An 18,614-nucleotide genomic window follows, 5' to 3' on the forward strand; every position below is an offset into this window, starting at 1 on the left:
TCCCTGGCCAAAGTGCAGATAGGCGTCCCGATTCCCCACCAAATATGTAAGGTTACTCGACTGATTGACACCGTTATCAGCAGTAATGGCCAAAAATCCGGTGTCCGAGATTCTGGATGCCGGGATGTAACCACGGACGACAGAGAGCTGATTCGGTCAATCTATCTAAGACCATGGGGGCGAGAATGAATACGAACTGCGCGTGGCCCTTTTTCAGCAGCCTTTACTGGCCTGGCCTCTTGGTTATAAAGGCATAGCAATCACACCGCGTCGCGCACCCGTCGTTCGTCCCTCCGATTGTTGTGTTGCTTCGAATCTGATTGCTTTCAAGATACTTACGTTGGTTGCCCATCATGGTCAATCTTGCTGCTATCCGCGTAGGTCCTATGCGATGTAAGTAGCTAGCTACCCTTCCTCGACGATTGCGATCGAGTTCCTGGTTTTGTCCCGTTTGTGTGTTTTCTGACCGATATGCAGACAATTCGCCATGGGCCCAGGTGGTTATCCTCGGTTTTGTTACCTTTTGTTCGGTGGGCATGTTCAGCGCCATCAGCAACCTTGGAGCCGGGTGAGTGCCAGACAACCCAATCGGCCTTGTTTGCCATCGCATTCTTTCATTCAGGTGACTGACCGATTGGAAGCGGTACCCAAGATACTCAGTTAAGCGATACGGCCAATGGTATTTTGTACGGCACCTTTGCCATCATGGGCTTTTTCGCTGGGAGTGTCAACGTAAGTTCGGGGGGAAACGTTCACCGCCCATGTGTGACTGTTTACTGTGCTGACAGTTGACGTGTAGAACATCCTAGGTCCTCGTCTGACCCTCTCCATAGGCACAACTGGATATGCGCTCTACATCGGGTCGCTCTGGTGCTTTCAGGTGAACGGGACGAGGTGGTTCCTTATTCTCGCTGGTGGCATTTTGGGAATCAGTGCGTTGATCGAAATATCTCGGTCTTTAGCATCATGGCTAACGGTTTGCTTTAGCTGCCGCTCTCCTCTGGGCTGCTCATGGATCCATAATGATGGCGTACCCGCTAGAGAAGGATAAGGGTCGGTCCTTCTCCGTGTTCTGGACGTTGTTCCAGATGGGTACTCTTATCGGATCCGCCATTACCCTGGGGATCCAGTCGCACTCGACGATGCCGGGCGTGTCCACGGCGGTTTACGTTGTGTTTATGATCATCATGCTCACGGCTATTGTGACGAGTTGGCTGTTGCTTCCTCCCCGTAGGTGGACTCTCACATCCAAATCGCTATGACGCAAACAAGACAGCCGAGCTGACGGTGATGCACCACAGATTTGGTCATTCGTGGCGACGGCACCGTCGTGGAAATCGACGACGCCATTACGCCGCGCCAGGAGTTCAAGGAGTTCGGCAAACTGTTCAAGGACTGGCGCATGATTGCGCTCTTGTGAGTTACAGAACCGTACATGTGTACATGGCATGGAACGGCCGGCTAACTCTCCCTTCTTCCCACTAGTCCCATGTTCTTCAGCTCCAACTACTGTGAGTACTCTCGTCTTGCCCAGACCGTCCCCTGTTCCCCCTACTGACGTAACGATAGTCTATGCTTACCAGGGCGCCATCACTGCCGACCTTTTTAACGGTCGAACCCGTGCCTTGGTCTCTTTGCTGACGGGACTTGGCTCCATCCTGGGCTCCATCATGATTGGTCTCATCACGGACCGTCTGCCCTTCGGCCGCCGTAAGCGTGCCCTCGGAGGCTGTGCTTTTGTGCTCTTTCTCAACTGTCTCATCTGGGCGGCCGGCCTAGGTTTCCAAGTCAAATTCACCCGTGCCAGCACCGAAGTCCTGGGTAAACCCATTCCCTGGGACTGGACCGTCGGCGTCTCCGCAGGCCCGATTATACTGCTTATGGCCTGTAAGTATAGCCCCTCAAGTTGACGAGGTCATAAGCACTCTAGTTGCTGACCAGCTAACGCAACTCAGACTACATCGCCGACGCCGCCTACCAGGGCCTTGCTTACTACACCATGTCATCCATAACCAACGACCCTTTCCGTCTCGCCCGCATGGCCGGCTACTACAAAGGTGTCCAATCGGCTGGTGCTGCCATCTCCTTCGGCATGGATGCCGTCAAGACGGCATTCCTCGGCGAGATTTTGGTTTCCTGGTTGTTGCTGCTTGTCTCCCTGCCCCTCTGTGCTTGGGTCCTCTGGGGCATCCGCGATACGAACTATGACATCGAGGGCGTTACCCATGTCGGCGCCGTGCCCGAGAACAAGCTTGGTGGCGTTGCGCTGCCGCCTGGCTCCCATGCAGCTTCTGCCGTTGATGGCACGCCTGAGGTGAGGTTGGGGAGCAGCAAGAATGCGGGGCCCGAGATCACGACTGTTTAGGGATAGTGAATGATGTGTTGTGACTCTATATAAGTACTTGTACATCTGTGGGACACGTTGTAAACGATTTATGTCTGGTTGCATGGGATATGCCGGGAATTGGGGTTATGGCTTAGAGTGAAGGAACCGTATCAAGAACCGCATGGCTCGATTCAGGGTTGAGATAGACACTAATACACATTACACGAAGCGACACATATATACCTCAAGGGATCAATAGGCTGTCTCATTGGAGACGACCAGCTGCGAGCATTATTATAATTTCAATCCACAGATCATGAGTTTCCACGGACAACTCTCAACAAGTGTTTTCATTTTCAGCCTCTGTGCGTGGATGTGCATGTTGACTGTCTCACACTGAAGTTGCTCAAGCAGCTGAGTAAATAGACAAAGGGAAAATGAAAACCAACCCGCCCGGGGTCGACTGCACATATATGCCCGACCCGTAGAGAGCACCGCCTATGGGAGATGTACAACACTGCGCGGCATTGTGACTACCATCCCCCACCACCCTACCGGTAACCAAATTAGCAGCACCTACACTATAATTACTTCAACTTCAATTATACGGATCTTAATGGAAATTAAAGCTATTTACAAGCCGATTGCACGAATAAATAGCGAATTGAATAGAGTTTTCAATTTAGCATTTTTAGAAAGGTTACACGATACTCCACATCGGTACTACGGAGTTCCGGCAGCCGTAAAATTCTTGGGATATGCCCCTACGCACAATCACGTACGCGCTTGCGTTTCTACACTTCTGGCTCAACAGGGGGATACCAACGAATTAGGGAAGAATTGGCTCAACCAATTTGTCTGTAGACATCCAGAAATTCGTACCAAGATGGGTAGAAAGCAGGAGACAGCTCGATTTAACTCGTTTACACCAAAAGCCGTACATTGGTACTTTGATATCCGTGAGAGAGAATACGGCTGGATTAAGCCATAAAATACAGTTAATTTCGATTAGGGAGGCATAATGGCTGGCTTTGGTAACTATCTATTAGTCTCTTAGGCAATTATCTATGCTAATTACTATACTATAGGCCTTGACGGGCTCGTATTGGGGAGTTCTGACGCCCAACAGAAGGCTATAATTAAGAGCTCACAGGGCCGTAGTTGGACTACCTTTATTGAAGCCACTACAGCCGATGGCCGCCTTCTAGAGCCAGGTATAGTGTTTAAGGGCAAAGAGCTCCAAAAACAGTGGTTCATTGACCAATTCCGAGAGATCTGTCCCCACTGGCGCTATATAACGTCACCAAATGGCTGGACAGACAACCATATAGGCCATCAGTGGCTTATTGACGTATACTTGCCTCAGACACAGCCAGAAGACCCCTCTGATGCTAGGCTAATTATACTAGATGGCCATGGATCCCATGCCTCTGTAAGTCTTCTAGTTATTGCAGTATAACTGTACTAACTGGGCTATATAGGATGAGTGGATGACTACGTGCTTTATGTACAATGTATACTGTTGTTACTTACCGGCACACACTTCCCATGGCTTACAGCCAAATGAAAATGGCCCCTTTAACGTATTGAAGTCGGCCTATAGGGCAGAAGTCAGTAAATTGGATAGAATGACGGATGCGGCGCCAGTTGATAAAGTCAACTTTATCCGGTGTTATAGTACTGCACGCAAGGCTATAACCGATAAGGCCATTAAAGCTGGCTGGAGAACTACTGGAAATTGGCCAATTTCAAGGGCCAAGGCACTACGGCATCCAGAAATCCAGGTAGATGTTGATAAAAGGGGCACTCCACCGCCGCCACAAGCCCCTGGACTTGACAGTGATTCTACACCCCGTACGAGCCGTCAAATCCGCAACTTTGCGAACAAGTCAAGCCCACATAGCCGCTATAGGCTACAGAAGGTTGCCAAGGGGGTTGAAGCCTTAGAGGCAGAGTTGGTAGCCGAACGCACTAAGGCTACGGCATTACAGGAGGAACTAGACCGCTTGAAAAGGGGTAAAAAGCGCAAGTCACTGCCAAATCCGAATCGCCGTTTTAGAACAGTATCAGAAGCACTAGCTGCAGGGGAGCCTATACCCCCTAATAACCGTCAAGGACCAGCCAATAATGGGAAAGTTGTGGAAGTTGAGGATGAAGGGGTTGATTCATCAGAATCAGAGGCTACGGCCGATGATTTGCCGGCCGCTGTAGTCACACGAAGTGGTTGTACAGTCAAGAGGTGCCGATATTCTTAAACTCCATAACAATAGCTACATAATGGTATAACTACGGTATAAATAGCTTCAATACGTACGGAATTATGTGTAAGTAAAAATGTAGTGTTTTTGCAGTATTGTGCTCAATTAACGTTACCGGTGGGGTGGTGGGGGATGGTATGGTTACGTTAAATATGCGTGCTTTAGTCGCACAGGTGAGAGTCCAGCATCATTCCATTATAGTCGCCTGAGGATGGCTGAGAATCCATGGAATCCCAAGGATGATAGATAGTTCGCATACCTGCGGCACGCCGTGCATTTTCAACGTTATACTTGGACCATCTAAAACAGGTGGTGTGTATGTATGGTCTCACAAACATCACGACCATAGCGCCCGGGCCGCTTTGATGCATTCCCACATGGAATACAAACACTTATCGTGATGGATGCTTGCCCTTCAAGTCCAGAAATGATGTGTTGGTACCAAGTTGAACTGTTCGAAGCTAGGCTTGTAGGAAAGTCAATCAGACAATCATATCTGTCCATCTGTCTCTGTCCTCTACACCCTTTAACTGGTGAAGAGCACTATCTACCAATCAAATTTTCGTTCCAAACGACAGAAACCGAACCCTTCCGTCAAGCTCGCTCGAGACAATACCGCAACCCCCATCTCCTCTCTCATGCCCCCCGAAACCCATCAGGTCACGCCTCCTTCGCCTTCCCCGGCACCAACTTCCACAACTTGAACATCGTCGTAAATACCCAATCCATAGTCCAAGCCGGCAAAAACGTAGTAATCCACCAAATCGTCCTAGCCTTATACCCTTCCCAATAGTACAGCGGCGCCCTGCTCCCCGTAATCGCCTTGACCACGGACTTCGCATACACCTCACTCGCCATCGACCCGTCGGCCTGACTATGCATCACACGCTCCCTATACTCCTCCGCAATAGGCGCGTACACCGACCCCTTAGGCAACTCCCTCTTGATTCGGGCGATATTACTCTGCACCCCGCCCGTGACGACCGTAATCACGTCCACGCCGAACGGCTTGAGCTCCACCCGCAGGGTATTGCTGTACTGGTGCAGCGCCGCTTTGGACGCGTTGTAGACACTGCCGAAGACGTACGGGATGACGCCCGCCACGGAGCCGATCTGCACGATCCTGCCTTTGGCGGTGATGAGTAACGGGGCGAAGGCTTGGCACATGCGCATCACGGCGAAGACGTTGACTTCGAAGAGTTGGTGCACCTCGTCATGGTCGATATCGAGCGCGGGCACCGTGTAGTTGCGCCCTGCGTTGTTGACGAGGATGTCGAGGCCGCGGCCGGCTGTGAGGGCCTCAACTTGGGATTTGAGGGCGGCAATGCTCTCGGGTTTGTGCACCTCGAGGGAAAGGGTTTCAATGCAGCCGCCGTGCTTGGAGTCTTTGAGGGCGACGAGAGAAGAGGCGTCGCGGGCCGTGGCGAGGACACGATAGTTGTGCGCCGCAAACTCGAGGGCGAGGGCTTGGCCTATGCCGCTGCTGCAGCCCGTGATGAGCACCGTCTTTTGAGACATGATTAGGGAAGGCTGTGCAGGCAGTGGAGAAATAACAAATGTAGACGGCGAAACCAGACAGTATGGACTGCAGACCGACACAAGACTTCGGGTCAGGTTTTAAGCAGAGTGGAAACTGGCGTAAGGGATTTCGGATGTTCGTTATCGAAACCAAACATGCCTCGGGACGTTTGTGATGCGGGTTCCGCAATTGCAATTAATGGTGATTTGCCAACAATGTGAGGATGGCAATTGCCACATCGGCGTTCATCTCAACTTTAGCACCTCCAACAATAGATTCGATGTTTGCATTGCCTCACGAAGCTCGCACAGAGCCGTTTCCTGTTTTGGCTGCTTCCGACTGAGCAGGCACTATTTACTGGTTTCATCTCCGGCTCATGTCATCCCGTATGTTCCTCTAGGTTAATCGATGAAGAGAGAATTACCAGAAATAAAAGTTTCCGACGTATGCGACTGTTTGTAGCTTTATGTGGAGTAGATTCTGCGAACCTCTAGAGTACTTGGGTTGATTGTGAAGTCGATAAGTTCTTATGAGCATTGCGGGCATCAAGAAGTGGGCGTGGCTAGGTGAATGGAACGGGTAAGCAGCTTTGCCGACATTCTACATTCATGTTCTGGTCGATTGGCTGCTCACTGCTGCCCATCCTTTGCTGTGGGATCCCGAGAAGAGTTGGAACCGCAGCTCCTCCAACAGTAACGACATAACCCCGGGTTGCTCCATGTCCGAATTAACACTCCCTGACATCTTCGATTCTCGGAAGCTAGATCCAGTCCAGTTAAGCAGAATTCCTCACCACTCGACTCCAAGGATGCACATTCTCTCCAACGGAGGAAACCATCCGAACGTGAGCGTGACGCGAGCAAAGAGCATCCGGTCTTCGATATCTCGAAGGGAATTACTGTCGAGGGCCGTCAAGTCCTCACAAGTCTGACCGAAAAGGTTGGCTCCGGCATAATCACCGTCGTCAGTATCAGATTTCTCAGTTTTGGTCTGGGGTCCATAGAATAGCTGCGTCCACGCATCGTCACTCCATGCCAACTTGCCGGCAGCAACCGATCCACTCTCGTCAACCATATTTCCTACGACTCGGGGGTTGAGCCCAAGCTGTCGAACCGTTCCACAGGTCTTGCATATCGCGGTTGTCCTCTTGGAGTAGATCGGAACGTTGCAACTATTCCGAGAGTCAGCAAATGCAGAATGAACATGCTAGCAGTCTTTCCTCACCAGTCACAGCAGCAAATTGTGCTCCTGAACCACTGCTGAAGTAGGTTCATCTCCAATATGACAACGTTGATCTTCCCCGTGAAGTCTCGACTGGGATCTTGTCGAACTAGATCGTCGACCTCTGAAAGCGTGAACAGTTCCCTTACGGGGCCGTTGACGATCGCCTCCACATCCCAAATACCTTTAGGAAAAGGAGTGAGGACTCTCTCCTTCCTACTCATCTCTTTGACCTTCTTGCGCAGCCAGTCAGCTTCGGGGAATATGGGGTCGATATCCACCATGGAATTGTAGCCAACTCCAATGTCGGCTGACGAGCTTCCGTCGGGTCGGTCTGAAATCCTGCAAGTGGGCGTTGAGATCAGAAGTATGGTCTGATTTGGCACCCATGTTTTCGCCGAAAACACTTTGTCCCCCCACAACTTCAGGACGCATGTAGCTGTATCGTCAAAGATGCCGACCTCAATGAGATCAACCGTACCCTCACGTTTCTTGAGTTGGATTGCCTTTCGAGGCCCAACGCTTCGGACGCAGACAAGTATCTTCCCATCTCCCATGTCATAGCCAGAATTGAGAAATGATTTCAGGGTCATCAGACCTTGCAGGCCGTCATCACTGGGGCACAGGCCCAGCGGCATTCGGCATAAAGCAGACTTGTCAGACGAGGGCGGGTCTTGGTGAAAGACGATGTGAGTTGCTCCATTGCGACCAGGATAGATAGTCGCGCAGCTGGTGACGAACGGGAGATATCCAGCCTCAGCGTTGGTGGAATCAGCAATGTAAGTGACCCATATTGTAACGTACTGGCCAAACAGAAACTGGCAATCAGATGCTTTCAAACAATGCAGCTTGACCTGCTCATAAAGCTTAGTATCAGAATGCATTTCTACCCAAGTAGATCATGATGCCTACAGCGATGGCTCCCGTGCCGTCACTTATGACGAGAAATTGATACCCCTCCGAGGATCCCTGGCTTTGGCCTTTGGAACCAGATGTTGAGAAGTTCACAATCCTCCCTGTGATTCGATAATCGCGAGGACCTATCTCGATTTCGAGGATGGGGCATTCTTTATAGGCTCGAGGCGGCGTCCAGGGCATCAGGAATGGGTTTACTGCTGCATTCACCTCGGATGAGGTGAATCCATCTCGAGCATCGGCAGAGTCGGTAGAATTGCGAGCCGGGCTTGACTGGATCTCCCTCTGGTAGAAAGATTGGATGGATGGGAATGGAGTGCTCATCTTCAACCATTAGCTACCTCGAGAGTGGCACCGGAGACGAGGAGCTGTTGGTCGCTTGAGAGATGCTCGACAGTTGTTTTAGTCACTACAAGGTAGACCGACGGACTTCTTTAAACGACCAGAGGTACAGAATCTATAGAGCGCACGACTAATTGGAAGTGAACTTGTTTTGGTTTTGTTTTCAAACTTTGCTCGTGAGCTGAGAGATCAAACTCATCTGTTTGGCCAGGGTGTCCAGTGGGGAAGAGGTACTCGACGTGCGCACCTGCCAAAGATATCAACATCAATGTTGAGTGAGAAGGAACGACACCGACCCCAAGAAAATGGAGTGGATTGAAAGTCATATTTGGCTAGAACTTGTTTCATTGCCCTACGCTACATCGTACCAAATTCTATGACAACCTCGCATCGTCCTCCAGGATATATACTACGCCTCTGCTTCATTCACGAGTGCGTAGGATCAAACGCAGACCGGGATACTCAAAACTGTCATAGGACCGTACACAGGTGTTGAAACTCAGAACTTTCCAACATCAGACAATGGCTAGGAACTTCTGTGCACAGTGGGAAGATAGAGGATGTGGAATATCTCCTATTTGTGGACACTCGTGAGTGTGTGCTCTGGGCTGCTTCAGTGAAGTCAAAGGCAAGGAAGGAGCTTGTCTTCAATCAACAATTTGTTACAACAGATTCTCACCGCCGCCTACACGTCTCCGTTTTCAAAGTGGTACATTCCTACTCGACGACTTACACAGCCGCATCTTCCTGAATGTGAACACCCCTGCCAACACAACCATATCTGAGCCAGTCTCTTGCTCGACGCACACCAATATAAAAAGCTCGAGGTGTCAGGTCACAAAGTCGCTTCACAAACGAGAGATTGTGGTGCATATCAACTTGGGTCCTGAAGACCAGTCAATTATTCTTCGTCCCAACCTTCTGGTATGGGTATATCTAGAGTAGAGATTTGTCTATATCGCATGCGCGGCGGGCATGCAGCCTTGTCTTGAAACATGCGGCTCGTCTTTCGCACCCAAAAGACCTGAGCTCGACCCAGTCCGCACCTGACCGACCAACCGATCAACGGCAAAATCCTTTTTATACATACAACCGTAGAACGCCTGGCTGCCAAGTTCCAGCCACAACAGACGTGTGTGCTCTCGTCAAGATGCTGCTGTAGTCATGATATTGGAAAGATCAAAACATAACGCTTATCCTCCGCCCCTTTTCGACCGACGTCCCCCGGCCACCCTGATTCCACCTGGAATTGCAACCACCACTCTCAACAAAGCACGGGGTATCGTATTAGAAAAGCACATCATCGGAGGACAAAGGAAACTTCGACAGAATAGGAAAAGGGTCAGGGAATGGGAGTCCCCTGGGTTCAAGCCGTGGCAACCTCTTCGCTGCTGCCACCTCCGAGGAGTTCCAGCACCTTGTTGACAACGGCGCTGGGGTAGCCTCGAGTGAGCATCTCGTGGACGACGGACTTGGCGTTGTTTCGGTCCTCAACTGCGAGGTATGCACGTGTCATAGCCTCGTAGGTGCTGGGCTCACGCTTCTCACGACTAACGCTGTTGTATACAGAGTTGGCCTTCTCAATGTTTTTGTCGCCGGCCCATCCATGGATCAAAGTATTGGCGATGTAGGGAGTCAATTCAACACGGCGGCGTCGCATTTCGGCCACAATCGCTTCGGTATCCGCAACGTGGTGGTTGGCGACCATAGCTTCAAACAGCGCCTGAAATAAGCAAGGATTTGCGGGCACGCTAGGGTCGCTCATAACCGAATCGAAGATATTCTTGGCACCAGCCATGTCGTGAAGGACGCAGCCACGAGCGTGGATGAGAGACGCGTAGTGAACTGGTTCAACACGCTGACCGGAGGATCTTATCATGTCAAGAACAGCCTCAGCGGCAGTCATGTTGACAGGCTCGAGGGTGGCATGGGTATCGACGAGAAGCTTGTACGTGTGCGCAGTCGGCGCGATGCCCTTGGCTTTCATTCGCTCGTAGTAAGCCAGTACCTTGGCCTTATCACGCTTAGTTGTGAGGAAGAATTGCATCATGCTGTTGTAAGGAGCTGGGCGAGCTTTGTAGTTGGGCATGGCCTCCATCTCATCGAACAGTTCCTCAGCAAACTTCTCATCGCTGACACGACACAGAGCATTGACAATGGTTCCATAGGTAACGCTGGTGGGCTTGATACCAAGCGCACGCATCTCGGCGAAGAAGAAGAGGCAGTCATCAATGCGTCGGGCCTTGCCAAGCTTGCCAATCAGAGCGTTATACAAGAAGCTGGACGGCTCAACTCCCTCAGACTTGGCGCGGTGGAAGATTTTTACTGCCTCCGTGGCCTCGTCAAAAGTCTTGGTCGATTCCTTGAGGGTAGTGATGTAGAGACCGAAAGTGTTGGCGGACGGCGCAGATCCCATCTCGAGAAGCTCCAGATGATACTGCTCGGCCAGAGTACGATCACCCAGTGTCAGGCAAGCACCAACCATAGCATCCAAAATTGAAGACCAGCCATAGCGAACAACGGCAAATTGGGGGAGCAGGGGCACGTCGGTTCGAGCCATGACAAGGATGTCGTGGCACATATCCATCTTTCCCTCACGAGCGGCAGCCGAAATCATCTTAGCATATGTGATGTACCGCGGATGACGACCGGCTCGTCGCATGTTGCGAAAACGGGTTAGAGCCTCGTTGATTCTAGGACCCTTGCGGCCATGAGCGCCTTCAAGCTCATCGGAGATGATGGACGAACCCTTGAAGTCGGTGTTGTACGCGTAAGGGTCAAAGTTATCCTCGTAGCTTGAAACAGTAGGAGTAGATGGGTAGGGCGAGGCGGAGAAAGTCTGTTGAGTGAAGCTGACTGGCGACACATGCCGGGGGTCTATGATTCCACGTGTGGACATAAACTTCGATATGAAGTCGATGCCCTCCTGGATTTCGTCAACCAGCTGTGGCCTAGCATCGACGCCAGCTGCACGAATGCGTTGGAACATCAGTTCAGACTCAGCCAAACCCTCAGCAACCTGACCCGAGCCAATCATAGCTACAGCATACATGGCAGTGGGCTCGATGAACGCTGGTACAGCTTCGACCTCAGGATTGCTCAGAATGTGCCAGTATTGGCTGGCAGCGGCAACATCACCTGCCCGAACACTGAGTGCAAGCAGAGCCATTGCCGGTGTCGCGATGCCTTGGTAGGAGGACGGAATATTCGCAAAGGCGGCTACTGCTGAGTGCTGATCATCATTATCGGCGGCAGTGGTCGCAATGGTGGCCATGGTCGACAATCGACTTTCGTTCTCGATTCCTTGAGCCCATTGAAGTGCTTCTTGATAGATACCCCGTTCCATGAAGCCGTTGACGAATCCTCCACTGATTAGAGCATCCTCCATGTCTGCTACACGAACGCCATAGTCAGACACAATGCGCTCGTAAAATTTCATGGCTCCTTCGGGCTTATCGTTAATTACGTAGCCATTAATGACAGCTGCGTATACTTGAGAATCGAGACGGTCATTAAGTGTATATCTGCCGCTGTCGTGGGCGATAGCAAGCTCCTTGTACTCATTGTAACACTCGACTGCGCTGGCCAAATCACCCAATTTGGAGAAGGCCGTGATCATAGTGGGGAATGTGGCAGCAAACGGTACGGCTCCGCTGTGTTCCATATGATCGAAAAGTTGGAGCATATCTGTGATTCGGCCCGCTTGGGCACATGCTGAGATGAGCTGATGGTAGACTTCAGACGAGTAACTAGCCTGATGCGACACAACCGAGGACTCGAACAGCTTTAGTGCTAGGTCGAGTCGATCAAGTTCTTCTGAAAGAATAGCGTGGTCCATCTCATAGGAAGCAAACATGAATGTCCCACGCTCGTCCATTCCACCAAAACGAGTCCGCCTCACCTCAAGGTCTTTCTTCAAGCTTGAGACTTCAAGACACCGAGCGGCAAGCAGACCCAGCAAAATATTGTAGGTCTCACTGTCAGGCGTGACCTTCCGTCTCATCATATCGGAGTAGACATCCAGAGCCTTCGACACAACCTCGCTTTGCGCCATAGGAATGCGAATGGCAGCATTGAGCAGAGCATTGTACGCACTTGCAATGGGCTTGATGTTGGCAACCAACATGGCCTCAAAGACGGCCGGTATCTCAGCGAAGCGGCCATCCTCAGCGAGCTTGGTGAGGTGATCGGCGTAGCTTTGGGACTGAGAGTCTACCGGCGGTGTCGCAGTGCGTGCAATGCTGGCTGGACTAACTGACCTTGCGCTTTCAATAATCGGAGAGAGTGCTCGAGAGTGGACAACACTGGTGGGTGAAGTCTTCGGTGCTACCAAGTTGAACAGTGAGATCTCCTCCAGAGCTTCCTGTAGTTGTCGGACTTCCAGCTCGTTCTTGAGAGCCGCGTCGATGTGGGCCAATGCCGCCTCAGCAGGCACCGCGACCGGCGCATCGGATTCATCTCGGGCAGCCTCAACAGCGTTGACAGCTTGAACATCAGATTTAGATTCGCCTATGACGGTAGAAACACTTGGCTTCCACTCGATCTGCTTTGGGAATTGGAATTGGGTCCATTCTTTCTCGGCCTCAGTTTGAACCTCGCCAGTCTCCAACTCATGCTCTTGCCGGTTCTGGAGGGCCTCGAAATATGCATCTAGACCTCCATGGTTGCTAAGAAGCCGGTCATGGCGATGCTCCTGAGTAGCATTCGCCGCCGAAGCAGAGCTGTGAAATGCACCCTGACCCTGAAGCTGGAGAGTCGATAATGGGCCGATGCGCTGACTATGCCGCCGGGAAAAGGTTGGCCGGTTCTGCGCGTTGAGAGTGTGGAGGTGTGTGCCAGCTACGAGCGACTGTGCGTAGCCGTGGGTGAGAGATTTGGAAAATCCTTGCTGGATAACGCGTTGAGCCAAAGAGTTGAAGAGGGGCATTTAGATGGCGCCAGGAGGGGAGGGTAACTGCGACACACGCGGGTCAGCATTCGTCCATCTGTCTGTCTTCGTTGCGCAAAAGGGCCGGACAGTATTGGATCTGATGATGTCCGGCTGCGGGACGCGGCGGGCGGCGCACGATCGAATGTTGGTTGCGCAAGGAATTGTGGTCTGATTCGACTGGAAGCCGAGTCGATGGAACGATGAAAAGTTTATTGATGATAAAACAAGTCAACTTACAGGGAGAATGGGTAGGAGTCGCTGCAGGTTCATTTGACAGCACTGTAGCCGTCAAATAAACGCGCTTTTCTGGAGAAATCAATTGGATTTACTGTGGAAAGAAAAGAGACCAGAAGAGCAACAGTCCCAAGTGAGTGGTGGTTGCTGGAGATGATATGGGAGAACAATAAAAGTTCCCGCGATTTTGTCGATGGGACACAATCTTCGCCAAAGCTGTGCAGGCAAAGCGGGCTGGCTGGGATCTGTTTGGGGTTTACCAAAGCAAGTGCTTTTTCGACTTATTTCTGCTGGTGGTGGGGCGGGAACGAAGAGCTGCTTGCTAATCCTCTTCAGGCGAGCTGCAGGGGCAGATGACTCAAGAAACGAGGCAAAACCGCAAAGCAACGATAAATTATCGCAGCTTTGGATTAAGATGCCGTCAAGAGTTCTGGAGTGTTTGGTGTGTGGTGATCTAATCTGATCTAATTGCAAGGGAGCAAACCTCTCAAAAACCAGCAATTCACTCACTTGCAAAAAATAAAGGATTTACAAAGCGATGTGGCCAGGCAGCAATATTTGTTTAGCTGTGCTTCTTGTTCACATTGAGCTCAGTTGCAACGCCGAGCTACTGCTCCCCAGAAGAATCCCTAGCTTTGCTCCACTTGCTACATGACGCCACGCCTCTTCGGACCACCATCCTGAGATTTCCATGACGAAACGACTCAAAAGTGCATCGCCATCACCCTCGGTTTCTTGCGTGGCATCCCCGTCTGCCTGATAACTCCGAGAGGTGCAGGGAGGCACGAGGCCGCCGCGACGCCGGCAGCTTCGGACGTGTCAGCGACAAGAAACCGGGTCACTGAGACCAGGGCTGGGACCTCAGAGTGTGGGGGAAATCCTTGATTGGATCGACACCTGGCATATGGCCAATAGGAAGACTCCCAATATGCCGCCCTCAGAGACGACGGAACCATCTCGCCGGGATTAAAATCTAAGCTCATATGCATTGTTCACCATCATACACTTGTACTTGCCTGAGGCCTCAGGGAGCTAGCTGTCAAGCTGTTGAGTTGAGCCTCCGTGCCCGCCGGAGGATCTTCCCCGGAATTGTTGCTATGCCAGGACATTTTTCAATGAATGAAAATGATCAAGCTGTTGAGTCGCCTTCCGTTTGCGACAGAACGGGTACAACGCAAATTGATGACGAGCTTTCCGCTTCAGGGTTACGGACAAGCATCAGCAAATTTTTCTCGCGCAAAAAGAGCACAAATCCATATCCCCACCATCACTTTCAGCAAGGCAATATTACATATGCCATTTTGCACGGACTCGATGGCGGTCCAGGGTTTGGCTCTGCTTGTTTTGTCGCTTGGCTCAAAATACAGCCACTTGGGAAGCTTCTTGCAGTACTAAGTGGTCCCAGACGGGAAGTTGTCGCCTAACAATTATTACATAGTGCGGGTCTTGCCTACGAACCACGGACCTTTCAGTACCTGGCGCATGAACGCTTCAACGAAAATTGACCGCGAGCTAGCGAATGAATTCGGGGTTGTGGTTACTCCGGCTTACACGATGCCCCCCATCGCGGCGGTCTCAGATGTCCGAACCGAACATAATGCCCGAGATTGGTACCTGCTCAGTGTCTGTCCGGTGCCGACTCTGTCACTGAGCTGAGGCAAGGACTTTAGAAGCTCGACCCTGAATCCGTATTAATGTGTTAATTGACCAGGCGCATCTGATATTTTCTCCCATTTCGCGCTTATTCCCGTGCTTATGCCTATCTCGGGTGATGCTGTCGTTATCAATATGCGATATATTGAACTTTCCCAGAAGACCCCGATCGGACATAAGGCTATGCTCAGTGGCTTCAATCATCTGACTAAAGCACTAGCCACATCTGCTAAAGTATTTCACGCAGTGAGAGAGTGACATTGAGGATGCGCAAACAGAAAACCGATGGGCACAAGCTGGTAATGGTTTGTGCTAGGAGTGATGCGCACAATCTGACTGTACATAATTTTGTTAGGGGTAATATCCTTCTCAGCAGACCAGGTCTGTGCCCATACACAACTGAGTATTTTAAGAACATCCACCGATATACTTGTCCAATGTTTAGGGGCCGGGCTTCTTCACTGCTCATAGCAGGAGGACAGGGCTAAGCCGTGGATAACAACCATTTATCATTAGAGCTGAGAATTATTTTGCTAGTTAACAAGGACGGCAGATGAACTTCCTGACTGCAGACCTCAAAGAAGTCACATCCTGTTTCAGCAATCTGCTCCTAGGTTACATATCGATACAAAGCGGAGGTTCAATGCCTGAACGGACTTCTGACCTCATTTGACGTAGAATTTGTGACCGTATTAAATACAACGAGATCCGGATCCCGGTGCTCTAAGTAACATGCGATATTTGAAACAAAGTCATTGGATGCCATGGAAGCTCGCATGAATATGGAGGCTGGCAAAGAAAATCGGCTTAACTACTCCATATACTTCTGCCCAATGTTCCGGTGATGAAGTAATCTCCAAAAGCTGCCATAAAGCCAAACACACTCCCCTGGGCAGTACTGCTTCGTTGTCCGCATTCCAGCTGGCTCACGCCAGAAGTCGAGAATAATCAGGTTAGTCAAGCAGCAGATAACTTCCTTTCGAACACGTAACACCGTTGCATATGTCCTCTGTTCAAAAATATATCTCTTTTGATTCCCCTAAAGCTAATATTATAAAACGGTATACAAATTGTGGATAGTAGGAGGAGAGCAGCTTGAGCAAGAGCGGTGTGGTTAAGTACCTCTAGCTAAGGACACGAACACTGTGAAACGTATGACTGTATTTGGCTTGCTTCCGAACTATTTATATGCAGGTGTGCCGAGTCTAAGGTCTGCCAAGCGCTTCTCCAGAACGAGGTTTGAGGAGGTATTGCTGTGTGGCGACGCAAAGGGACTTGCGGAAACGTTGGCTACTGATCATTTTCACAAGCGATCAGCCAGCGAGGCCGTTCAAGGAACGGTGAACAGCCTTCACTCTCGACAAGCAATTTACAACTAGTCCAATATGTAGCCCTCGGACTCTAGACGTCGACAGACTTTCCAGATGAGATGACGTTCGTTCAGGGCAAAGCGACCCAGCTGGTCAAGTTTGCAGCAAATCATATGCATTTCAGGCACGACTTGCAGTGTATTTGCACGTCGATACGCTAATAGGATGTCCATAAACACCACTATCTACGAATCCAAGTGCACTTCTGGTATCATCAGAGGAATCTCCAAAAACTGACTTGAAGGCGAAAAGTAAGCACTCCAACCTGGCCGTAGCATGGAAATGAGACGGGCAATATAATATCCAGTTGTGTGGCAATGTAGTGAGTCAGCTAGCTCCCCCCCTGCCTATTAACATGCCGGTTATTCTTTAGGGGGCGATATACTCGACCACTTCTTCCTCTGAAGCGGCATATTCTGAATGCCCTCCACTTTCTGCCTAAGTCGATTCGATTCCGGCCTTCCAAGGATAGCCGTGTCATTATATCAACTCGAAGTCCGTGAGCTTCAGACACTACTACCTCGATCCTTTATACGCGGATCCTTTACAGCCTCTTCTGAAGCATTCGCCTCCATGACTTTCTGTTCTGCCTGCGCTTTATTCCTCCTTGCGCTCGCTATAAGATCCTTGAATGAAGAATCGTGATTTGCCGACCAAGCAGCCTGATCAAAATCCTTGTCTTTAATTTGCGCCCCTACATTTACCGCTCTTGAAGACGTTGGTGCACGCGTGCCTAATGTTTTCTCCCACACATCAAGATCATGTAGTAGCTCGCGTTTACTCCGTGGATGCAACGAGTCGCAATTTGCGTTCCATATAGTCATCCACTCCTTGTGGCGCTTCTCGCACATTTGCCGGGTTCCAGCATTGGATATGCCCAGCTCTAACATCTTCTTGCGGATTTGTTGGTCCTTCAGCATTGAGTAGTTTATTGCTGGCAGGCGCTCGAAGTTCCTTGACGGCATAGGCTTTGTGATCGTTTGGAAGCCATTGGGCAAGCCGTTCAGGGTCGATGGACTCGAAGCTTGTCGTCCATGTGGCTGTGGCAAACCGGTACAGGATGTATCGATATGCTTGTCGACTTGTGCTTCCTTCATTCGAGTCCAGCATATTGGACACGCGACCAGACCGTCGTCGATGGGTATCTCAGGAGTCGATTCGTCTTGTTCGGCTTCTTGACGGGCCATCTCCGTCGTGAGTTCGGCACTCCTGTTTTTACTCAACCGCGTCAACGATCTTAGCCTCTTTGACGCTCTCGAATTCTCTGCCATGTCTGAATCTAACCTCCTCTTTGGCAACTCGCCAGCACTGCTCCCGACTATGGCTCGGGGTCTTTGCGCAAATTCCATGACGTGGGTCCTCGTCTGCTTGAATGCCGCCACGACCTCTTCCATAGACCAGTTACTCCTTAGCTTCATCTCTTGTTCCGAGGCACGGCATAAAGGGCATTTGCCGTCATTATTGAGAGCACGCCGGATGCATATAGAGCAGAAGGTATGGTTGCAGGATGTGAGCATGGGTGTCTTGTAGAAATCCTTGCAGACTTGGCACCGCAGTGCTGCTTCGACGGCTGTCAGCCCTGAAAGAGGCGTCGAGAGCCAGTCGGTCGAGTCAGCGACTTCTTCGAGTTCATCCGGCTGTGGCATTGTAGACGCGAATCGCGAACGCGACGCGGATACTTGCTGGAGAGAATTGCGGTCAATCTCGAACGAGCGCGTAGGGTTGGAATTATAAATGCAGACCGAAAAGAAGCAATGGAAGAGAAACTTGAACGCTTTGATATCTTTGTTTGTCGTTGTTCAAGATCGCGCAACTAACTGCCTTAGACTTCTGAAGTCATCATCGG

General features: G+C 50.7%; 5 protein-coding genes across 5 annotated transcripts; 1 reads left to right on the forward strand and 4 right to left on the reverse strand.

The window, feature by feature from the left end:
* Nucleotides 1-353: 353 nt before the first annotated feature.
* Nucleotides 354-2,365, forward strand: BCR38DRAFT_488642 (DUF895 domain protein; the record flags this gene model as incomplete). Its single annotated transcript, XM_040864301.1, has 9 exons — nucleotides 354-393; nucleotides 478-568; nucleotides 642-732; nucleotides 800-932; nucleotides 988-1,230; nucleotides 1,302-1,416; nucleotides 1,486-1,511; nucleotides 1,570-1,887; nucleotides 1,956-2,365. The coding sequence occupies 9 exons, from the start codon at nucleotides 354-356 to the stop codon at nucleotides 2,363-2,365; spliced, it is 1,467 nt and encodes a 488-aa protein (XP_040712199.1).
* A 2,879-nt stretch (nucleotides 2,366-5,244) lies between these two features.
* Nucleotides 5,245-6,102, reverse strand: BCR38DRAFT_412625 (uncharacterized protein; the record flags this gene model as incomplete). The annotated part of the gene is made up of 1 exon (XM_040858721.1): nucleotides 5,245-6,102. The coding sequence occupies one exon, from the start codon at nucleotides 6,100-6,102 to the stop codon at nucleotides 5,245-5,247; it is 858 nt and encodes a 285-aa protein (XP_040712200.1).
* Nucleotides 6,103-6,763: 661 nt separating this feature from the next.
* Nucleotides 6,764-8,022, reverse strand: BCR38DRAFT_445069 (uncharacterized protein). Its single transcript, XM_040860979.1, has 2 exons — nucleotides 7,328-8,022; nucleotides 6,764-7,274 (listed from the first exon to the last, which is right to left on the reverse strand). The coding sequence occupies exons 1-2, from the start codon at nucleotides 7,960-7,962 to the stop codon at nucleotides 6,893-6,895; spliced, it is 1,017 nt and encodes a 338-aa protein (XP_040712201.1). The 5' UTR covers nucleotides 7,963-8,022; the 3' UTR covers nucleotides 6,764-6,892.
* Nucleotides 8,023-9,538: 1,516 nt separating this feature from the next.
* Nucleotides 9,539-13,508, reverse strand: BCR38DRAFT_498377 (pentatricopeptide repeat domain-containing protein; the record flags this gene model as incomplete). Its single annotated transcript, XM_040864785.1, has 2 exons — nucleotides 9,539-12,885; nucleotides 12,922-13,508. The coding sequence occupies 2 exons, from the start codon at nucleotides 13,506-13,508 to the stop codon at nucleotides 9,948-9,950; spliced, it is 3,525 nt and encodes a 1,174-aa protein (XP_040712202.1). The 3' UTR covers nucleotides 9,539-9,947.
* Nucleotides 13,509-17,274: 3,766 nt separating this feature from the next.
* On the reverse strand, nucleotides 17,275-18,414 carry BCR38DRAFT_488646 (uncharacterized protein; the record flags this gene model as incomplete). The annotated part of the gene is made up of 1 exon (XM_040864302.1): nucleotides 17,275-18,414. One exon carries the CDS (start codon nucleotides 18,412-18,414, stop codon nucleotides 17,275-17,277), a length of 1,140 nt encoding a protein of 379 aa, XP_040712203.1.
* Between the last annotated feature and the right edge of the window lie 200 nt (nucleotides 18,415-18,614).

This window comes from Pseudomassariella vexata (genome assembly GCF_002105095.1).
Source record: "Pseudomassariella vexata strain CBS 129021 chromosome Unknown BCR38scaffold_13, whole genome shotgun sequence".
Taxonomy (NCBI): domain Eukaryota; kingdom Fungi; phylum Ascomycota; class Sordariomycetes; order Amphisphaeriales; family Pseudomassariaceae; genus Pseudomassariella; species Pseudomassariella vexata.

Excerpts from the sequence above, each read along its gene's own strand:
- BCR38DRAFT_445069 (XM_040860979.1), bottom strand. The coding sequence starts at position 7,962 with ATGCCGCTGGGCCTGTGCCCCAGTGATGACGGCCTGCAAGGTCTGATG. Across the intron at positions 7,275-7,327 it reads ACAATTTGCTGCTGTGACTG|TTGCAACGTTCCGATCTACT; the intron begins GTGAGGAAAGAC and ends CTCTCGGAATAG.